This window comes from Bombyx mandarina, chromosome 15 (genome assembly GCF_030267445.1).
Source record: "Bombyx mandarina strain Sakado chromosome 15, ASM3026744v2".
NCBI classification, from domain to species: Eukaryota; Metazoa; Arthropoda; class Insecta; order Lepidoptera; family Bombycidae; genus Bombyx; species Bombyx mandarina.
Window position 1 is genome coordinate 5,501,465 of NC_143221.1, and position 23,255 is coordinate 5,524,719.

Sequence of the window (23,255 nt, forward strand, 5' to 3'; positions counted from 1 at the left end):
ATGGTCCAGTTTTTATAACTATGATAGATTACTACAGAAAGTCGTCATACCGTGAGTCCCATTATTCTTAAAAAAAAACGAATCTGCGCTTTATTTATTAGCATTTTTTACTACGTTAAAAAAAATCTCAAATGATATTAGTCCAAATATAATATTAGAACACGATTCAATTATTGTAACAGAAAACTATTGGTATTTTAATATGTACCAGATTTTCTTTTATTTAAATCGCTTTAGTACATTTTCCTCGGTTTGTCAACAGATTTTTATTAAATTTCACAAATTTTAGTAGCCATTAGTGAAGGGTTATACTGTAGGTAATTAATTACTTTTGTTTCCAAAATTTGAGTATTACTGATTTGTATTAGAAGTAGTTTTGTATTGGGAAAACAATTTCAATAAAAACATGATAATGCTTCAAAAATTATATTTAGAGCATTTAAGCTTCCGCCTGAGCCTGCAGTCTCTTGATGAAGGAAGCCTTCTTTTGCTTGATTCTGTTTTTCCTCTCGGCCAATGTTAGCTTGCGTTTGTTCCAGCGCTTCTGTTTGACCGGGTCTTTCTTTAACTCTTTCTTCTTGTGGGATGGATCCGCACGGATGGCTTCATGGGCTTTCTTGTAGATGGCTTCAATCTATGAAATAAAATATCTCAGAATGGGAACTAACAAAAATCAATACACAAAAATGTCCAAAATGCTAATTAAAACTTCAATATTGAAATTTTGTTTTTAAAAGACTAATTGAAAAGGTTCAAAGTAAGGCAGGTCTGTTTGTTTTAAAACTGTTCTGATAAATAGGTTATTGAAGAATTTACAATCTATTTCAAGTTCTAAAAAATGCATAATTTCACATAAACATGTAAAATATCACTATTTATAATTGGTATAAGGATAATGTAATTATTACTTATTGTTGAATCAGACAAGAGTATTATATGGATACTACCTATTGTTTTGTAAATAATTTTCAAAATACTAAGCAAAAAATAGGTAAAGAACATGAATTATTCAAAGCATATGTAGTTCTAATTTCCACAAATTTATTTATGATTGAGTTTCTTACATCATACAACATTGAATATTACATTCATATATATTACTTTCAAACAGGAATTTTTAGTAGTAGATGTCAAATAAAATGACTATAGTCGGATTTTTAATTAGACGAAGCCAGCTGACAGTAGCTAATGTCACTTTGTAAAATAATGTTGCTATATTTAAAGTAATAGTGATGCGATCAGTTCTCGTTCAATCACATGAATGAACAATGAGTGTGAAGAGTTAATCATTAATTTCAAACTATAAAAGAATATTATTTATATTTTACAATAAAATTGTATTAAAGTGCTCCAATATATGTTACTAGTAGTATGTAACTACAATCAGTTTTTTATTTTCATTACCTACCTATAATTGTTATATTTTATACGTCTATAATTTCAACTATATGATGTATTAGAAATAGGACAGTCTTACAAGCTTCATCGCAATGTTTTTCTTAATGTTTAAAACACTCGGTATTCAGTACAGGTAGATACTATAGGAACATAATATTTCGTCGAAAACTCGTTGGTATGTACAAAGCACGCCTAAAATTCGAACCCTGTACCCGATATCGGCAATTCGGCACACCAACTATTCACTAGACCATCGAGGCAATTTCATTAATTCAGGAGTTTTTTCAATCGTTCACTTTGTCACAACACTATTTTTATTTCATCAAAAACTGACAGCACAGTAAACGTCAGTTGACTTCGTCTAATAAAAAATCCGACTATATAATCTATGATTATTATTGTAAAAGTTTAGTTTTGGTTATCTGTTACTCAATCATGCAAAAATAGCTGATTTGGGTGAAATATCATAAATTATTTAAGTTTTATTATACAAGCTTTTTTTTCCCCCTCCCTATGCTGATAGCTTTGAGAGACTATTTCAGCTTCTCCTTGACGTGTAGGTAAGCTCACAGGGCTCAAACCGGGAGTGTTGCTAACACTGGCCCTAGAAAGAGCAGTGCTTCACAGAATCTACCACTAGATCGGAAACGCGACCCACTGAGAAGATCCAGTGAGAAACTCAGTGGGCTGTGTCTATGGGTTAATTTACTCGTCAAGCCCTTCGTCGCAAGCGGCGGGTTCGGCAAGGGCGGTGTCCCCTGCTTGAGGTACCTATAAGCACCGTTAATCGATCGGCAGGATCCGTAATGACGTGTTTAGGGCGATGTCGGCAGAACATTTTAATAATGATAAATAACATCTCTGTACATGCTAGTTTCAGTAGATTGGGCAGATATTATTTTAAGCTGCAGTAATGTAAGCCGAGTGTCACAACATTCAACAGGTCCTTGATGCCTCAAATACATCAAAGTCTTATATTACATTGCAAAATAATTTAGTCCAAGCTCGACACTAATCTCTATCTAAAGAGGACTAGTAATTTGGTTGGACGTCTTTTTTTAGTTATTTGCCCTAAAAATTGCTATCCTAGGTTTATAGCATTTGTTTTTAATTTTTATACCAACCTAATATGATAAGTACTTACAGCATCTGCAGTGACTCCTAGTTTTATGTACTTGCTGAATTGTCTCTTGAAAGAATCCTCATCATCCTGTTCAAGACTTCTCATGTATTCAGCAACATGCAAACCAAAGATGTGAGCCCTAAAATTAAACATTTGTGTTAAATCACATGGGTAAACAAACCAGTCCAGTCCACTACGCTATTTCAGGAATCCATACATCATTATTGCCAGCACTAGCAGCTTCAGACTGCACTTACTCTTCCATCCAGAATTCACAAATGATGGCCAAGACAGGCAAGCCTTTGGTATTATCTTACAGACTGACGCAATAATTACACTAGTTATTTATATTCCAATATTTAAAAGTGAGCATTATTTGTACTGTATGTTGACATGATGGGTTACAACAATTTATTTATTTTGTTTTCACAACCATTAACCATGTCATTAATTTAGCTCTCAAATGGCTGTCCAATTAATAGATTTATCTATTTATTGGAGGATGATAAGAGCAAAAATTTTCTATGCAAATTTTGTTTTAAGTAGAACTGTTTATATGAAGCAACCACTGCTACAATACTACCTTACAATATACAAGGAAGCAGGTATGCTAATTACAATGTTATATGTAGGTACTTATAATTTTTCATAATTAAAATGATTCAATCAATTCACATGGCTGACTGACTGCATTTGATTAAATATCAGCTATTGAAATTTCACTATGATTTTATTCATATTTATGAGTTTTAGGAACCATACACTATCAGATAGGCTGCTTTCAAAGGTAGTATAAAATTACCTGTGTACTTCAGCATTGAACTTTTTGGATTCTGCATCATAGCCAGGGAATCTTTTGATGGAATGAGGAACATTGAGGCCACCATCAACAGCACCCTTCATAGCTCCAAAGACACGAGCACCAGTAGTGGTGCGTGCTAAGCCTACATCCAAATAACATCTGAAACACAAGATTTTTATCATGAATAGGACAGCTAAAATAAAACTTAAATGTTATACTGATATATTTTAAATGTCAGAATATTACAATACATCATTTCCTATTACATTGTACGTATAATTCAGCCCGCCCGTAATAAAATCATCATTATAAATGCCAAAATTATTTTTATTTACCAATTATATATTAAAATTATTTTTATTTAAAATGTTTGATTTTTGTTCAATTTTTATTTCTAAATTAACATCATAACTTTTTTATTTAATTTGTACCTAAATGCTCCTGGTCCATTGTCGACAGGTTCAACATTGTATTCATCACCTGTGACATCTGTTGTGCCAGTGTATAAGGTGTCAAGTCCAAGTCTTTGAAGCAGTCTTCGTGCTAATAGCAGACCAGTTGAATATGCTGCAGCATAATTTGTCAGACCAACCTATAATTAAAGATTACAAATCTCTATTTTCATGTGTATAGTTTAAATAATTCAAATCATATTTGTTGAGATTATATATCAGTTATGAACATGTAACAGCACTTTATTATTGATTGTACGTCAACTTCAGACCGCCCGTTCAATTCATCATTTGAGTGAATATTAAAGGAAAGGATATATATTAATAAGGATATATTGTCTTCAACTTGCCTTCACACCATAACGTGGCAACTCATGTGAATAAGCAGCGCACACAATATGGTCACCTTCAATCCGAGAGTAGGCCACCTGGCATGTTACATCTTTGTTGGAGAGACGCACAATCAGACGATATTTAGGTGTGTTATATTTGTTCTTGTCCTGAAGCATTAAAGATTCAACTAAGCATGGAAATAGCAGGATACATAAATCTTATTTTAACAATTTACATATTATGTAAAGCATATCAACGCCTGAAAGGCAAAAGTGACTAAGCGACAATGCGTGGCCTTTACAGTAGACTAATTTAAAGTTGAAATTAATTTAAAATATACATGAGAAATACTTGAAAAAACTTATATATTTTAACAAATCTAGCTGTAGGTGATTTTAATAGACCCAGAAAGATATTGTTTTTGCGCATTGAATATGGTTATTGCCTATCATTTATGTACAAATCAGTTATTGTCGCTTAGTCATATTTGCCTTTCAAGCATCAATATGTTCCTGAAGAACCAAATCAGACTACTAAGCTTGAAGAAAAACAATATTCACTTAGTAAACAAACAAATTTGTATAAACCACATGTGTACCTCATTAGTAAGTAGCGAGTATATGCCCTATAGACTACCTGCCTTATATGACAATATTGCTGCTATTTGTGCAGATTTATAATATTTAAAATCATAATATATGTAGAATAACCTTTTTCAGATTGGCTTAAACAGTTAAATCACCATTATTTGTACATGCAAGTCTCACTCAGTGTGCTACAGACAATTGTCCCACATTCCACTTTTACCCATCAGCTTAATCATAGAGAATATTTTTCAACTGGAATAGTTTAGTATTCTTGTTATGTTAAGGCCTCAAATATATTTCTATTAATAAATATTATATCTCAGTGCTTATTTTAATTTAGATTTTAAGGCAATTTTTTTACAATTTGAGCATTTGAAACTGTGAAACAAGTGAATACTATTAGCGGTCCTGCTACCCCAACTATGATTAAAAAGCATTTGTACGTACCTGAACAACGAGGCGTTTACGAGCATAATAATCAGTTTTCCCTTCACGACGCCTCTTGAATTTTACTTGGTACCTCTTGAAGTATTGTTTGTTCTTCACAACTTTAACGAATCCCTGTAAAATAAACAATGTTATTGAGTTCAGAATTTCAAACACTGCTGAATTATAGATCATTTTAAAGCTATTTTCAGAGACACCTAATAATCATTAACACTGTTTCAGGACACAAAATCGAATATTGCAGCACACATAAAACACGGCACTGAACTTCAACTCTGCACCTTTCACAGCATCAGATGACGCGCATGTGTCGGTATTTCATCACTTAGGTTAGGTTGTAAACTCGAAGCATTTTTCATTTCTATCTATGATATCCACTGTGTTATTTGCTGTAATTCAATGTAATAATTTATTCAATATTGAAATTTCTACTTCAACTATCGTTAGTAAACTAGAAATAATGTCGACGTGACTTCTAAATAATCATCAATATAAATTTTGACCATCACTGATAAAGTTGACCAAAATACAACACATTTGACAAAATTTTAGTAACATTGTTAATATTGTATAAATATTTTTAGTAATGCTCACCATATTTTAAATCTAAGTTACAAAGTGGCGTCCACAGACGGACACCAAGCAAAAAGAAAGGAATTATTACTTATAGTGTTGTTCCACTTATCCCTGCGAACGGCGATGTACGATTCCGAAATGTAAAATCGATTATACATCTATCTCGATTTTTCTCAATTATTTTCACAATCACAAAATGGTGACGGTCACGAAAGAAAATTTCAGGCGAAATTGTTTTACGTACCGATTGCGTATTCAATATTATTAATTTGGAGTTTCCAAACGGTTAGTCAACAATATCATACCATTATACACTTTTAATTAAGACAGATATGCTTCTACCAATCAACCTTTCAGGCCTGCCATTGTCTAGCTGTCTTTACTCTGCTTGTATCTAGGAGTGGGTAATATCGGTTTTGCCGCGTATCGAATCGTATCTATATATCGAGGATCAATATCGGATATTGAATCTATATATTTTCTGAATCTATATATTGATGGATGCTAGTAGATTTTCTCGATTCATGATATTTGAGATTTGAAACGATACGCTGATATAATATCGTAGTAGATATAGATTTAAGTCAACGTTATACGGTTGGTTTTCTGATATCAATTTATAATATGATCTTAAAGTAATAAAAAGAACATGAAAATAAAAATATCAAAAAAACTTTCCTTCATGCTTTTACCAAGCTTAGGACTGGCTACATTATTTTCAGTTTTTAGTATTTTGTGTCTTAATTTAAAATTACAAAATATACCAAAAGAGTGCAGATTTCAAAAGTTTAATACAAACACAAGAAATAAACTCAATTATTTGGATTCAACTAAAAATAGAAAAATGTGTACTTTAAAAATCAAACACAAAAAACTTTTAAGTATTTATAAACACTTGTCCAAAAATTCTAGTTCAAGGTCAAAGCGCGTGAAATTAAATTCAACGATGCAAATAGGCTATACTGCATTCAAGTTAGGGTCGAAAGTTGAAACTTCTTTCCTTAATTGTATCCTGCTGATACGCTAAGAATAATCTACAGACATATGGACTTAAATATAAGGTTTACAATTGTATGGATAATGCCTGTTTCTGTTTCATTCATCACGTGATATCCCTATCGTGCGCTCACTCACTCTGGCCGATTCGATACGAACCAAACGAATATTGCTGATATTAACGAATCGGTACGATATGCCGATGCGCATCACATCGAGCAATATCGTGTATCGGCTGATATCGAAATATAGATTTCGATTCACGAATCGGTACGATATGGCGATGCGCATCACATCGAGCAATATCGTGTATCGGCAGATATCGATATATAGATTTCGTGCGGAGCGATATCGGATTCAACGATATTGCTGCGATATATAGATATTGAATCTATATACGATTTATATCACCCACTCCTACTTGTATCTGAAAGTGCAATCTCAGGTAGCTCGTACTTAGGCATCACTAAGTGTTAAAAAAGTAAAATTATTAAATTTTCTGTGATAATGCTGCTATGCGGTACATAATGCCATTTATTTTAAAAAAATTGAAGGAGAACAGCATTCTCTCTTCTTCGACCCGTGTCCACCCAATGCCGAGTGTAGGTGTCTTCGAATGCACTCCATTCTCTTCGGTCTCTTGCCTTTCACATCCAATCTCTACCAACCACTTTGACCAGGTCATCGGTCCACCTCGTTGGCTGTCTGCCCACGTTACGACGTCACTAGACGTGAAGTGGAGACCTCCTACTAAGGAGGTCTCCACTTCAGTACTTTTGTGCCCCACCGACTGTCATTGCGACGGCACATGTGGTCGACCCACTTCCACTTTTTCCAAGCAATCACTTTGGCTATGTCAGTCACATCAGTTCTTCTGCTGATTTTGGTATTACGCACACTATCCCTTAGAGAAATTCCCAACATAGCCCGTTCCATGGCTCTTTGCGTGACTTGTATTTAAATCATAATTTGTTCTTCAAAAGGGGTCGCTCTCCGAATACCACTTCGAGCAGCCCACTCCCTAATAGGCGCGTTAACACCTCCGCCATTACCCCATCACTCTCTTTGGCCAGCCAATACCATGGGCCTCGAAGGTCAAGTATCTAGGCGTAACCCTCGACAGAGTGATTCCGTCCCCACATCAAAACGGTACGTGATCGTGCCGCCTTCATATTAGGACGTCTCATCCCATGATTTGCAAGCGAAGTAAATTGTCCTTTCGAAATAAGGTGACACTCTACAAAACTTGCATATGCTCCGCCATGACCTATGCAAGCGTAGTGTTCGCTCACGCGGCCTGCACCGACTTGAAACTCCTTCAAGTTATCCAATCACGTTTTTGCAGGATAGCCGTGGGTGCAGCATGGTTCCTAAGGAACGTGAATCTCCATAATGACCTGGAGTTTGACTTAGTCAGTAAGTATCTACAGTCGGCATCATTGCGCCACTTCGAAAAGGCGGCACGACATGAAATCCCTCTTGTCATGGCCGCCGGGAATTACATACATTACATACATAGATTATACACTTAATATATTTAATTACATACCCGATTCTATAGACCGAATGGTAAACATTCGACGTCGCCTAAAACACGTCATTACGGATCCTCCCTATCTATTGACGGTGCTTTTAGGTACCACAAGCACCGGTCACCGTTCTCGCTCTCAAATATATAAGTGTATAATGGTCCTGGTCAAACCCGTCGCTTGCGACAAAGGACTCGACGAGTGAATTAACTCATAGACACAGCCCACTGAGTTTCTCCCCGGATCTTCTCAGTGGGTCGCGTTTCCGATCCGTTGGTAGATTCTGCAAAGCACTGCTTTTGCTAGGGCTAGTGCTAGCAACACTCCTGGTTAGTGCCCCGTGAGCTCACCTACACGTCAAACAGAAGTTGAAATCATAGGTTGAAATAGCCTCATAAGGCTACCAACATAGGTAGAGGAAAAAAAAGGCATCTGTCCAGTTGTTATAAGTTTTCTGTATGCACCTGGTTTTTTTTTAATTGCAATCCAGATTGTTATATTAAATATTTTAACTTGTAATTTATAAACTATGGTTGTAATTTGTTTTATGCATATATGAAGGTAAAAAAATGCTTCATGATAGAAATTTCCCGGGGGGGCTCAAATCTGTGTGGGTTAGCAAGTGGCTTCTCAATATTTTTTATTGCTTGAAGTAATGAAGATGAAGCAAATGGTCCACATTTTATTAAATTTTACCTGCATTTCCATACACCATTAATGCCTTCATCCTTTTCAGTTTATTTACAGTCAAACCTGGGTAAGTGAGAACTGGATAAGTGAGAAAACTCTATAAGTGAGAGTAATAGCCAAGACCCGTCATTTTAAGCTCCCAAAACCTTAATTAGCGAGAAACAGAAACCTCTGTAAGAGAGAGTCGTTTTTCCTTCATGGACCTCCGTAAGTGAGAGTGCTACTTATCTATACCTCTATAAGCGACAGTCGAGCTTTATTTATTTATATTATTTAGGAGGAACAAATGACAAAACAAATTACAAATTTAACATCTGCTATTTTATGACTCATTCTTAACTTTCGTGAAACTTACTATACCATTGTTTTTGTATTGTTTTCTTGACAATATTAAACCTATTCTATGTCGTGGAACTAAATAACGTTGTTATTTTATAGCATTTTTTTCGAATGGACACGTGTGCCTGTGTACCGTCCTGTTTGTCGGACTTACTCAGTTTATCGTTAAACAATTGCGAACTAAAGTTCTGTTCTGCATCATGTCAAAACGGAAAATTAAAGTACTGTTTTAAGTGATCAACTTAAAATATTGAGTGCGTTTGAATCCGGAAAATCGCGAAATGAAATTCAGAGGGTGCATTAGCGAGAAACTCTGGTTAGTGAGAAACCTCTATAAGCGAGAATGAGATTGTGCTCCCTTGAACTCTCGCTTATCCAGGTTTGACTGTAGTTCTATGGGCGCGTCCCTTTTGCTTATCCAATGGACGAATCAATCAAACAGAAACATGTTTTTGAATTGTACCTACATAATTTGTGACATAATCTACGACAAAAGCACAGAAAAAAAAGAACATCTTTAGTGTTTATTCAGGTTTAAGTGTGTAATAACGATGGTTTATTAAATGTTTAATATTTGTGAAAGTGCACAAATGTGGGAAACTGAAACAAAGCCGCTGGACGTAGCTTCTCGGGATCCTCCAAAAAGTACACTGAAAAAATCTCAGTAAATTACCATCATTTTACCGAGATTATACATTTCATTCCATATCATTTCATCTCATTTCATTTAATCTCATCCCGGTTGATTAATGTCCCAAATTAATCATCTTCATTTCATTTCATTTCTCTTCATATTGTAATTTTTCATAAAATTAAGACATGACTTAAAGGTCTTAGTTACTAGGTCATAAAATCCCTTAAAAAAAGTGCTTTTTTTGCAATTATTTTTTGTACATGCATAGATTATACACATAATATATTTGAGAAGTACATGTACAATTGTACATGCTGTACCGTAAAATGGGGCGATTAGGGACAAATTCCAACTTTATAAGCAATTTTAAGTTAGTTGTTGATGTATATAATGCTATATCAGGATCAAAATGATTGAGTCTTGGGGGCATCTTTGTTGTCTAATTTAAAATTATGCAAGTAGCATTCCAGTTTAAGCAAAAAATGCAAAAATAGGTGTAATCCCTATTTACCCGAAAATTGCGGTTAATTGGGACGAAATGAGAAATTTGCTAGGGTTGGCACTACTTTTATTTTTATAGATTTAATTAATTTATTTATTTAGTTGCACCAACAAAGTGATCATCAATAAAAAAATTTGAAAACTGACAAAGTACATGGCAGACATCACCTCAATTATAGGTGCAATCGACAGTGCAGTAACAACAATATATATATATATATACGGTATAAGAGTTACGGGATTTATATATATATTTATACATATATAGTGGGCTTTCTTAGAAACGGTTTATATTTCTCTGTTCTTGGTAAGTACTTAGGGGCTGATATTTCTATCTGGGTTAAGAGATTAGGTGTGTCGGTTATTCCATGGATTAATCAGATGAATACCCCCACTCTGAACAAATATTAAATATTTTATTATGTATTACTTAGACATTTTTGTCCACCTTGAGATTTCATTGATCTTGTTACATGTCTCTGCAAAATCGACTTACTTATATTAAATTGCTTATCTATTTCAACTAAAGACTTATTCCCAATTTCGCTTCGATAAACCAGATTTTTACCAACAAATTTAAAAAATATTGTTATAACTACATAGACAACCCTACAAACCTGTACCTATTTATACTTAGGTCGTTTCCAGTTCACGTATTCTCATCCCAATTGACCCCTTTTTCGTTGTTATTTGTACCTAAGACGTCCCCAATATCCCCAAAAACAACAGATTTTTACATGTATTTTTATTTAATCAAATACATTAAAACCAATAACAACTGAGACTTACCTTTAATATATATGCTGGTTCAAACACTAAATAACGTTTATAAATCATAGTCGTCTTCTATTATTATCAAATAAATAAAAGAGAGCAAAGTTTCTAGCACTAAAATAATTACCACCACAGGAAGTTAATTTGAAACGCGATTTTTTATAAGTTAGCAGCTATTATCATGCATATTCAGAGTTGTTTTGTGAACTTTCAACATTCTACTATTAAACTACAAAAAATGGAAGATTTTGCTACGAATATAAAACTTATATTGAGCGTCGAAAGATTTTCCCGGTTTTTTCCCGATTCGCCTTTCAATCCCTAATCGCCCCATTTTACCGGTATGTACCGTAGATACATACGGTACGGTACGTAATTTAAAAAAAATTATGTTATCTAAGAGTAACAATTACAATCATATAAGTGTTTAATCTATGATTACAATGGTTCAAAAATATTTAATTGGAATATATTTAATTATGTTTTTAAGTAGCACGTTATCTGAACCAATCACGATATCTTTAGTTGGATCAGCTATCGTTCTTGCTAGCGGATGGTATAAATGGGATACTTTAAAGGATGCAACATATTGTAAATTTACAGAATGTTGTAATGATTATCACATACCTTTTGATGTACAAAGTAAGTTCTTGACAAAACAAACTATATTCCCGTGTAAAGTGTGTAGTGTGTACTTTATAAAAATAACTACTTACGAGAAACTCAAATTTAACTGTTTATAATGTCAAAATAACAGCTTTTTACTAAATGTATTAATATTAAAATATCAAAGAATATAGCCTATATTCTTTAACTACCCTCTAACTACCCTTAGTTATGACAAAAAAACATTAACAACAAATTGTCTTGCAGTTTTTCCTCCTAATCTATGAAACTTTTGTTGTAAAATAATTGATGGGAATCACTGTCGAGACTAGCTAGCGGATATGTTGCATTAGATGTTATGTGGACTACCTTGGTTACTTTTATATGAAAGAATATTTGGGTTCCAAGTCAAATAGGGAAACTATTTTGTATAATAGTGATATACAATAGGGAAATAAAGTGCATCTGTGTTTAGTCAGAATATAAATAATAGATGTTATTCCTGAGACTTTATTCTTTTTCTCTTATCTGCTGTTTTGCTCTTGGTCCACCTGGTGTTGTGTTTACTGGGCTCAATACCACAACACACCCAATTTTTTTAATGCTTAAATGAGTTGACGAGGTCATGTCCCACTTGCTGTTAAGTGGTTACCGGAGCCCATAGAAATCAACATAAATGTCACTAACCACCTTGAGTCATGAGTTCTGAGTCTCTGCTTTGCATTACAATGACTGCTCCATACAAACACATTATTGTTTTACAACAAAAATAGGCATGGTGGTGGTATCATGCTGGTGTGCAGATTTACAAGATGTCCTACCACCAGTAAAAACCTTGATACTTGATATGGAAGTCTCGATCACTGAAATCCTTCAGGCCAGAATTTAGAGACCATCAAGGCAATATAGGCACTTATGCATGTCAAAGTATAATTTATAAATAAAAATTTGATTTCAGAATTGAGAGATTCTCTTTCACAGCGAATGTTTGGTCAGCCACTGGTCAATGAACTTTTCAATATTATCTCAGCTCACAAAGAGAATATTAATGAAAGCAATGGGAACAAGAAAGCTCTAGTAATAAGTCTCCATGGCTGGTCAGGTGTTGGTAAAAATTTTGCCTCTACAATGATTGCCGAAGCTGTCTATCGCAAAGGCATGCAGAGCAACTATGTAAAACTATTTATGGGTAAAAAAGATTTCAATTGCTATGAGTTGGAAAAGAAAAAAGTGAGTATTTTAAAATAGAATGTGATATTTCCATAATATAAAAAGTATGTAACAAATCTTTTTACTTACTTGTTGTTGTCCTTGCAGTCATTTATTTACTTAATACTTAATTGTTTCACTCTTGAGAAAATTGTCTCGATCATCACAAGTGTTGGTGAGGGCAGACATCCGACATCTCACAATGTCTCGTCATCTCTCCCGGCTCGAGGTCATCTGGCTGCACTTATTTTGGGGACCTCCCACTGTTTTTCTGATTTGGTCAGTTTAGTGCATTGGCGCCCTTCCCTACAGGACACTGCGTTCAATGGACTGATTATCTATCTGCCAAACATGTTTGAAGGAAGTCACCATCTGAGACTACTATAGAAAAAAGATGCGTGATGCTGAGTTCTTGAAATAATGCAATGGTTGCATGAAACTTAGTCAACAAAACTCCACTCATCTTCTTCAAAGTGTCTATTTTCTTCTTTTCCACATCTTGCACTGTCGATGTCAGCAGCATATTAGAATATAGATAAGATTAGCATTCTAATGAGCCTCATCTTTATGGTCTTCATTAATAATAATTAGAAACAAATCACACACAGTCATCCAGCCGCAATTTAAGATACCCGAGTTGTGGGTACAAGATATTGGCAAACAAACTTATATATGTTTAAATGTATACATGTATACAAAAACACCCAAATAAACTTGTTAATCACACAATGATTGCCTGATGTGGGAATCGAACCCATGACTCGGCGCAACAGTCCAGGGCGCTCGCTAACTACGACAGCACCACAGTCAGTAAATTCATTGTTTCTATTTCTCGTAACAGCCATGGACTTTTTAATTTCGTCCATGCATTCGCCCGCCATCTTTGAGAGCAAAGATTACGAGGAGGGATCAAAAAGTAGTGAAAACGACATACTCCTTGGTAAGAAAAAAAAACACTGGCAGGCATAGCCCAGAAACATATTTGTAATATTAATAAAGAAAAAAAATCTTTGATTCTCTTTTGTTTTTCTCTGAATGTAGTCATTTGTTTGCTTCGTGTCGGAATGTCTTCTCGAAAATGGAGAAAAACGAAGTGAGAGCCGTTATTATTCATTGCGATTTGGAGGCAACATTATTATAGTCTGCTCTGCCGTATTCCACTGTCGCAAGGTGGCCTTCTAAATTTCGAGTAGGGAGAACGAGCACGGAAGACGAACATCGTTGCGGCCTTCCATCAACGTCAGTGACCCAAGAAAATGTTGCGAAAGTCGAGAAAATTGTATAGAGCGATCGAAGATTTACCATCCGATAATTAATACAAGAAACGGGCATTTCATATGGAAGTATTCAATCCATATTGAAACAATCTTTGAATATGAGAAAAGTCTCCGCAAGATGGGTGCCGAGAATGTTAACCGACAGTCACAAACAAAATCGACTTGACATTTCGAAGATATTGTTGGACAAGTTTCAATAAGATTCTGAAAACTTTTTGTCTTTCGTAATAATGGACGAAAAATGGGTCCATCATTTTGATCTCGCGACAAAACAGCAATCTTCGCAATGGAAACGGCCATCTTCACCGACCCGAGAAAGGAGAGGGAAACTTTGAAGGGGCGTGCTGTTTCAGCACGACAATGCACCCGCGCACAGGTCGGCTGTTGCAATGGCTGCCATTCAGCAAGCTGGCTTCGAATTGGTTGACCCCTTATTCACCAGATCTGGCGCCTAGCGATTTTTATCTGTTCCCCAAATCGAAAGAATACTTAAGGGAAAACAGGTACGAAGACGATAACGAGATGATGGATGCCGTGGAGAGCTTTTTGCAGGACCAAGACAAAACTTTTTTTTAAAAGGGATTTGAAGCCTTGGAAAATCGCTGGACTCGGTGTGTAGAGACTCGGAGACTATATAGAAAAATAAATTAATAAGTTATCCATAGTCATTATATTCTATCTCATTCTCACTACTTTTTGATCCTCCTAGTTTATAATATGTATGTAGGATTGGCCATGCCACTTGATGCTATATTATATTATTAATATTTGTTTTCAGCAAATGTTAGTTAATACATTGAACACTCTGGTGAAGAAATGTCCCAAATCTCTGATTATCTTTGATGAGATACATCACATGTGTCCATCAGTGCTTGATACAATAATACCAATGCTCGATCACCACAGTGCTGTTGATGAGGTGGATTATAGGTAAATTTATATCACTGATTTACTTACTAAAAAAATTACATCCAAGAATTCCACAAATTTACAAAAACTCTTTTTAGTAATAACCTACTCTTTTTAGAAACACCATCTTTATTTTTATATCAAACATAGGAGGACATGAAATAGCAACAAAGCTTTTAGAACTCTACGAAAAAGGTGTAACTCGATCAGAAGTTGAATTCCGTGATTTTGAACCTATCATTCGGAGGACAGCATATTTCCAAGGTATCATTAAGTATATCTTAGTTTTTAAAAATAGGTTGTCTAGTGTAAATTTAAAATGATTTATTTAAATATCATTTAATATAATATCTTAGTATTTAATACTAGCTGACCCGGCAGACTTCGTAGTGCCTCAATCAATAAATAAAAGACCTAAACTTTTGTATAAAATAAACTTAAAACAAACAAAAAGAATCCGTCCGACGGGGGACACATCAAAGGAAAAGCAAAATTGTTATTTTTATTTAATTCCGAGCATTTTCATATTTATCTACCTTTTAAACCTTCTCTGGACTTCCACGAATCATTCAAGACCAAAATTAGCCAAATCGGTCCAGCCGTTCTCGAGTTTTAGCGAGACTAACGAACAGCAATTTATTTTTATATACAGTCAAACCTGGATAAGCGAGAGTTCAAGGGAGCACAATCTCATTCTCGCTTATAGAGGTTTCTCACTAACCCGAGTTTCTCGCAAATGCACCCTCTGAATTTGATTCAAACGCATTCACTATTTTAAATTTATCACTTAATGACAGTACTTTAATTTTCCGTTTAGACATGATGCAGAACAGAACTTTCCTTCGCAATTGATTAACGATAAACTGAGTGAGTCCGACAAACAGGACGGTACACAGGCACACGTGTCCATTCGAAAAGAATGCGATAAAATAACAACGTTATTTAGTTCCAAGAAATAGAATAGGTTCAATATTGACGAGAAAACAATACAAAAACAATGGTAGGAAGTTCCACGAAAATTAAGAATGAGTCATAAAATAGCAGATGTTAAATTTGTAATTTGTTTTGTCATTTGTTCCTCCTAAATAATATGAATAAATAAAGCTCGACTGTCCCTTATAGAGTTATAGATAAGTAGCAGTCTCACTTACGGAGGTCCATGAGGGAAAAACGACTCTCTCTTACAGAGGTTTCTATTTCTCGCTAATAGAGGTTTTGAGAGCTTAAAATGACGGTTCCTGGCTATTACTCTCACTTATAGAGTTTTCTCACTTATCCAGTTCTCACTTACCCAGGTTTGACTGTATATAGATTCTTATCCAAATCAAAATAATATACTGGATAACAATGTAATTTTAAATAGTGTTTGGATGTTATTTTCTGATCATAATATCCTAATTTCCTAACCGACCTTGATATATTCGATGCATGTTGTTGTTGTTGGTGCTTATTCATTTTTAGCATAAAAGTTATGAGCACTGCCACACTTTCAGGCTATTATTCGCTGGATCAGGATAAAAATTACATTATAGGAAAAATATTATACACTCTTCTTTTAGAGGTTGCTACCAGAATTGGGTCGTAATCTTTTTTATAGAGCACAGAATATAAGCTCTTTTACGACTAGGATAATTGTTTTTGGACAAATAATCGTTCAGTTGTTTGAAGGCGCCAATCCGTCTTTGTTGATGGTACACCATCGCGAACGACAATATTAATATAGTGTAAATTTCAAAGATAATCAAAGATTCGAAGATTAGTTTATGCAACTAAAACTACAATGCTATAATCAGAAATCAGATTATGAAAATGGTTCTTCGAACCCAATGAGTGATCCCGACTTTGTTTTTTTTTTTTATTGCTTACGGAGTTGAAGACGATTAGACATTATTTCGAATATTTTGGTCAAAGACTGGTTATGCTTGTTATACGATTGTCGACCGTGTCTCCTTTATCTTTTCATATTTACATAATTCTACGACTACATTGACGTCAGGTTTGACCCCCCGAGCTCACCTACTAATAAAGGTTACGCTGAAATAAAATAAGCCAGTAACTTACAATGATCTTTAGGTGGCTTCGAGAAAGCGGCCGCCATTGCACACCATTTGATCGATCACTATGTACCTTTTTTACCCTTGGAACAACATCACGTCGAAATGTGTGCACTTGCAGAATTTAAAGCTAACGGCGTTGAAAAGCCGTCGAAGAAAATGATGGCGTAAGTATAATTCATTGTTAGTTCCATAGTTTTATTCATAGAGGCATAGATGCCTGAAACAATTAGAAACCTGAATCGATGTTATGTCAACGTGTTTCGTGATTCTATAAAGGCGAATTTACATTACGAAATTAGTGACGTGAAATTAATTTCGTGACATTAGTTTTACCAACAGTTTCACGTGTAATTCAATATTTTCGTAATGCATGCATTAATTTCATGCATGCAATTTTTTGGTGAAATTAGTTTCATGCAACTAATTTCATAGTGTAGACGCGACGTGAAACTAAGGCCGGTTACAGTGCTCCACCGACCGTCTGTGCGTACGTTCCGTCCTGACGGTACGCATTAACCGATCGTCAGTTTGCTTCATTCAGTGCTCTCCTGACCAACAATCTGACCGGATTGGTATAGTCGGTACGCAAAAGGGAAGCGTTTGCAAATGGTTTAATTGCTGCTTATTATTTTCAAAAACGTTTAAGGAACGTTCAAGTTTTTTTAATTATTTCAGAATGACGATGATCAAGTTTTGATGAATTATCAACATATACTTCTTGCCAGGCCTTTAACTTGGCATCACGATCTGTGGCCTTTGTCCCAGAGCGGTTCACGAACTTCGGTGATTGGGCGCTAGGTGTCGATATATTTGGTCACGTTCAATACGAAATCGCTTTTTTTGATGATGATACCCACATCCGTACGGTCGGTCCACCGATCGGTGCAGCATTGAACGCGTTCATTTGTTTCCATTGCGTGTCGGTCGACCGACGGCACGCATGCGGACGCGCTAGACCGACGGTCCTCGTACGCAGTGCGTAGCAATATACGCGTGCGTACGGTCAGTCCAGCACTGTAAAGATTTATGAATTTTCATATAAACGACAAGCGCGACTGACGTACGCACAGACGGTCGGTGGAGCACTGTAACCGGCCTAATGTCGCGAAAGGGCCTGCGCTGTGCGGACGTGTGTATTGTTAGTTCGGACGCGCTTCAAGCCTTGAAAATAGCAAACCAACGATGGAGTACAGAAAAAAAAAGATCTTATTAATGAATATCAGCGACAAGGGTGTCTCTGGGACCCGAAACACCTACAGTAAAAAATCAAAATTATCTTCACTCATTCGAAAATAGTTTTTATAACTCTCAGGATCTTCATCTGCTAATTTAGAGACTAAATTCATTGCACCTAAATGCCTTCTTGTTGACCATCCTCGAATCTACCAACTTTTTTTTTTCTTGATAGTCTTTTTTTAAGTATATAAGCATTTTTTTAGCTACATTGAATATAGCAAATTATAGCTTTGATGCTGAAGGCGCCATGTTTACTGCGATACTGTGGATTTCGAGACACTAATTTTTTAACGAAATTACTTTCGCATATATCGAAACTACTTTCGTGAAACTGAGCTCAACATGCATGACACTAATTTCGTAATGTAAATCCCGCTTAAGCTTAGTGCGAGTTTTTTAACTTCTCAATCGCGTAAAAGTTGACTCAAATTTGTATGAAGTTGGAAAATCGCCTTTAGCGACTTCTTTTTTGAAAAACGACGTCCACTTGAGTGATGATCGTGAAATGAACTGAAACTGAATTTGCGTAATTGTTTTGCTTACTTTATCTAAGCTGTTTACTTAACCTTGTATAATTTATAAAAAAAAATTTTTAAGAAATGATTATCTGCCCTAATCTCACATTACTTTGGCACCCGAATTCTTCTATTTTATAAAAATTAAATAGAGAGGATTTTGTTAAAAATGAAGTCGTGCTCATTCCTTGCATTTCTGTTTCAGGGATGCCTTAACTGTTATAACATACGGTCCGCCAGAGACTCAACCTATTTTTGCAAATAATGGATGCAGACGATTCACAAGACACATTCCATATGTAATAAAAAAGCACACTAGAAAAACAGAATTATGAAACATATACAAATTAAAAATATTATAAGGTTTAATAGTTTTATTTTAATAAATTTCATATTGTTTGACTGGACAACTTGTCAAAGGCTTAAATAGTGTTTACCTAATTTTTTTCGTTATCCTATACAATTGAGACTTCCAATAGCTTCAAATGTCCATATCTCGTGGGTAGTGGTGAGTAGATGGAGGGATTCAACTTGCAATGACTAGCCTCAGAGTACTGAAGAATTTACCTCAATATACCTACTTATAACTTACTTACACAATACAAATAATTATTTATTAAGACTGCTTCAAAATTGTGGACGGAAATAAATCCAGTCGAATCTTTACGGACCAGCAGTCTGTTATTCGTGTCGTCCGGTTTCTCATAAATCGGAAGACATTGGTACACGACCCCGATCCCCTTAGGGCTATTACTTAACTCTATCATCTGTGCGTATCAGTAATGTACTCACTAACGTAATTAACTCCAATTTTAAGTATTTCTTTATTTATTATACAAGCTTGTACTGACGCGTACCACCGTTCTGGGCAGAGTACCGGTGCAAATGAGATTTTGAACCAAAGGCAGCTAGCTTCAATCGTTTTCAAACTTCTAATTGAATAGACAGTAAGCCACTCTGTTGACCTCAGTTTACGAAAGATAACCGAAATAAAGGTGGAATAAAGTCACAACTACTGTAACTTAGATGCCTGCGTCATGCAGATTGAAAGTAAATGTTTGCTACTTCATCTCAAATCTCAAACTAACAAAAATGACCTATCAGAATAATCTATTTTTTTTGGGACCAATTTTACAATGTATGAAAGAAGTTTTGGACCATTATGTTTTTGTAGAAAAATAATCAATAATCAAGTATTGTGGGCTGACAATGAAGTTTAAATATATAATAATAGGGTGGTGGAGTTGTGAATCTTAGATAAAATTATTAATTCAATATAACTAAGTATCGTTTGTTTAAATTACATTAATAAAGTTGTAAAAATTTGTAATATCCAAAACCTGTAAAATTTTATTATAAATGAGAGATTTAACTGTAAAATACTATACTTTTACTAATTATGTCTGTTACTTATAAACAATTCAGAGAATGCGTAATGAATACAATAGTTATGTTGTATACATTTTTGACTAGACAATACATACTGAATTGTAAATTCAATACATTTTTCAAAAGATACAGAACATGTGACATAAGCTTATAAATATTAAATAGTTTCACAACTCATGCATACACGACCCAAATATCTTCAGCATAAACACAAATGTAAAAAGTTGTCAGGGTAACTGAGATGTTCTGAAAGCCACTGCAGAGGAGTTTCTGGAGGTATGATTACACCATGAGTTCTTAGGTTAACTGTGAAAATAAGATTTTTTTTAAAAACAATATTACATAAATTTTATTCAACAATAAAATTAAAAGTACCATTTGATTTTTCTGGATATAGCTCGGAGATCATCTGTTGTAGCGTTTTTCTACTATTATCAGTATTTTTAGGACAGACAAGGCGTTGATTGTATACACCATCATCAGTATAAATCCTAAGTGGTATGTGTTTGAATCCATCATTATCACCATGTGACTCCATAAGACGTCTGTTGATAGCCCAAAACTGATCAAACTTGTCTGAAAAATAAGAAATGTTTGTTGTTTCTAATTTATGAGGACAAGGTTAATTAGCTCGTTGCAAAACTATATTGATAGTGCAATGACAAAAAAATCTAAGACATACTTCAATATTAAAATGAAAGATTTTTTTTATTTCTTTACATTTACAATTTATATATTTTTTCATTTATTATTCATCAAGAGTACTAATATTTTAAAGTAGGCAGTAACATGGTTGTGTCCTTAGAATTGCATATGTCTATAGGAAGCAGTAACCACTTGATAAAGTAAATTGGGCAAATGTATGTTTGTCAGAATCCTTAAACATTATCTTTACAATGTTTTCATGCTGCAACATTAATGGACAGTAATATAAATTGTTCATTAGAGTAAACAATACTAAAAGTATCTTTGAATTATGAAAGCAATCATGGAGAGTTATTCTAATTATGTTTGTTTTTTCAATGTAAACAATAATCATGGGCTTTTAAAAATATGTTAGCAAAGATGCATTTTCTCATTTTAAGAGGAGAAATTTTAAGATAATTTGAGAATACTACCTATTGTTAAGTTCTTTTCAGAGTCCACATAATTTCAGTAAATTCCCACAATTTTAGTGAGATATAGACAGACACATATGATACATAAACAATATTAATACTGACAGGTTGCATACCATTGTGTCCCAGATCTTTTAGCTACACCTAGAACTTTTAGAGTCCTTATACCCCTAATCCTTTTAGTATTATTTATAATTCTTGCGGTGTTTTCAATGTATTACTTTCCGTCAATACAACACCTAGCCACCCTTAGCATTAAAAATAATGTATGTACCATTTTGTAATCCAAGCCATAACTGATTGTGATCCTTTTTTTGCATAGTTGACATCACTTGTCCTCTGTGTTTCAGTACATCAGCCTCTTTCACCGTAGACATATAATGTGCTTCTACTACATCTCTGAAAGAATATATATTTTTATATAATTATGTTGTCCTGTGAAATATTTGTGATGAAATAATAATCAGTATTTTACTGTTAGTAGGAGACAAAGAAATTATTAACTAGTTATTGAAAATTTAATTTAAACCAGATTTCAAATAAAGAGATCATTGAAATATGTCAAGCACTTGGTAGCATAATTATTAAGATAATGTTTCATGTAAAAAAAAGATTTAAATTGGTTCTCGTTTTTTTTCTGGGACAAATTAGGACCATAAACCCAAATACAAATTAATGCTCTACTTATATTTGTTGTACCATAATACCAAATTTTGATCATAACTTTGCCGATTACAAGAAATTTTGTTCTTACTTGTTTGGGCAATGAAGAAGAATGTCTTCAGGGAACTTTGTGAAGTGTACTATCAAAGTCCAGGGCAGTTGAGGATCATTACCACAATACAAATCGTACAAAAATCCTATGGGATAGTGCCATTTCAAGGGTTGCCCATTAAAGTCCAACCACATTTCACTATCAGAATTCTCTTGTGATATGAATCGGAGAAAGTGACGTTTCATCTGAAAAAAAACCAAGTTGGATGCAATATTTATACAAAAACGAAATAGCGTGTTGTTTTAAAATATTTACCTTATCGATGACAAGAGGAAAGTAGCTAAGTCGAGGCACCATAACGTAAAATGGATCAGGTTGTTGAATTTCCATTATTTCTTCTTGAGCAAGATGAAAACATATCGGTAGTTTTCCATCCCATATTTCTCGAAGTACCTCCCTGTCGTTGGCCATTTTAATAGTTATTAATATGTTGATCACAGAACACTTCTTGATGTTGATTGTTGACGCTTTGCAACCTATCAATTAAAAAATTCTCGGATTTTTTATTAGACGAAGTCAACTGACGTTTCTTGTGTTGTCAGTTTTTGATGAAATAAAAATAGTGTAGTGATAAAGTGAATGATTGAAAAAACTCCTGAATTAATGAAATTGCCTCGATTGTCTAGTGAATAGTTAATGTGCACGTAGTTGAATTTTAGTAGTGCTTTGTACATACCAACGAGTTTTCGACGATTATGTTCCTATAGTATCTACCTATACTGAATACCGAGTGTTTTAAACATTAAGGAAAACGTTGCGAGGAAACTTGTAAGACCATCCTATTTTCAATACATCATATAGTTGAAACTATAGATGTATATAATTTACAATTATAGATAGGTAATGAAAATAAATAAAAAACTGATTGTAGTTACATACTACTAGTAACATATATTTGAGCACTTTAATACAATTTCATTGTAAAATAGAAATAATATTCTTTTATAGTTTAAAATGATTAACTCTTCACACCCATTGTTCAT

General features: G+C 34.3%; 3 protein-coding genes and 1 long non-coding RNA gene across 4 annotated transcripts; 1 reads left to right on the top strand and 3 right to left on the bottom strand.

The window, feature by feature from the left end:
• Positions 1–410: 410 nt before the first annotated feature.
• RpL5 (ribosomal protein L5) lies at positions 411–5,890 on the bottom strand. Its single transcript, XM_028177674.2, has 7 exons — positions 5,737–5,890; positions 5,143–5,256; positions 4,126–4,275; positions 3,755–3,915; positions 3,324–3,482; positions 2,543–2,660; positions 411–634 (listed from the first exon to the last, which is right to left on the bottom strand). The coding sequence occupies exons 1-7, from the start codon at positions 5,737–5,739 to the stop codon at positions 440–442; spliced, it is 900 nt and encodes a 299-aa protein (XP_028033475.2). The 5' UTR covers positions 5,740–5,890; the 3' UTR covers positions 411–439.
• A 5,728-nt stretch (positions 5,891–11,618) lies between these two features.
• Torsin (torsin family member) lies at positions 11,619–19,359 on the top strand. The gene is made up of 6 exons (XM_028177685.2): positions 11,619–11,823; positions 12,746–13,017; positions 15,052–15,203; positions 15,301–15,446; positions 17,256–17,403; positions 19,196–19,359. The coding sequence occupies exons 1-6, from the start codon at positions 11,625–11,627 to the stop codon at positions 19,323–19,325; spliced, it is 1,047 nt and encodes a 348-aa protein (XP_028033486.2). The 5' UTR covers positions 11,619–11,624; the 3' UTR covers positions 19,326–19,359.
• On the bottom strand, positions 17,483–18,474 carry LOC149501432 (uncharacterized). Its single transcript, XR_016324184.1, has 2 exons — positions 18,336–18,474; positions 17,483–17,689 (listed from the first exon to the last, which is right to left on the bottom strand). It is a non-coding gene; the product is annotated as an uncharacterized LOC149501432 (long non-coding RNA).
• Atg5 (autophagy protein 5) lies at positions 19,350–22,840 on the bottom strand. The gene is made up of 5 exons (XM_028177657.2): positions 22,528–22,840; positions 22,252–22,457; positions 21,772–21,896; positions 20,755–20,955; positions 19,350–20,685 (listed from the first exon to the last, which is right to left on the bottom strand). The coding sequence occupies exons 1-5, from the start codon at positions 22,681–22,683 to the stop codon at positions 20,579–20,581; spliced, it is 795 nt and encodes a 264-aa protein (XP_028033458.2). The 5' UTR covers positions 22,684–22,840; the 3' UTR covers positions 19,350–20,578.
• Positions 22,841–23,255: the final 415 nt, after the last annotated feature.

Excerpts from the sequence above, each read along its gene's own strand:
- Atg5 (XM_028177657.2), bottom strand. The coding sequence starts at position 22,683 with ATGGCCAACGACAGGGAGGTACTTCGAGAAATATGGGATGGAAAACTA. Across the intron at positions 22,458-22,527 it reads TTCCTCTTGTCATCGATAAG|ATGAAACGTCACTTTCTCCG; the intron begins GTAAATATTTTA and ends GTTTTTTTTCAG. Across the intron at positions 20,956-21,771 it reads ATGGCTTGGATTACAAAATG|ACAAGTTTGATCAGTTTTGG; the intron begins GTACATACATTA and ends CTTATTTTTCAG.
- Torsin (XM_028177685.2), top strand. The coding sequence starts at position 11,625 with ATGGTTCAAAAATATTTAATTGGAATATATTTAATTATGTTTTTAAGT. Across the intron at positions 15,447-17,255 it reads GAGGACAGCATATTTCCAAG|GTGGCTTCGAGAAAGCGGCC; the intron begins GTATCATTAAGT and ends AATGATCTTTAG. Across the intron at positions 17,404-19,195 it reads CCGTCGAAGAAAATGATGGC|GGATGCCTTAACTGTTATAA; the intron begins GTAAGTATAATT and ends TTTCTGTTTCAG.
- RpL5 (XM_028177674.2), bottom strand. Across the intron at positions 3,916-4,125 it reads TGCCACGTTATGGTGTGAAG|GTTGGTCTGACAAATTATGC; the intron begins GCAAGTTGAAGA and ends CTTTAATTATAG. Across the intron at positions 3,483-3,754 it reads AATGGACCAGGAGCATTTAG|ATGTTATTTGGATGTAGGCT; the intron begins GTACAAATTAAA and ends CTTGTGTTTCAG.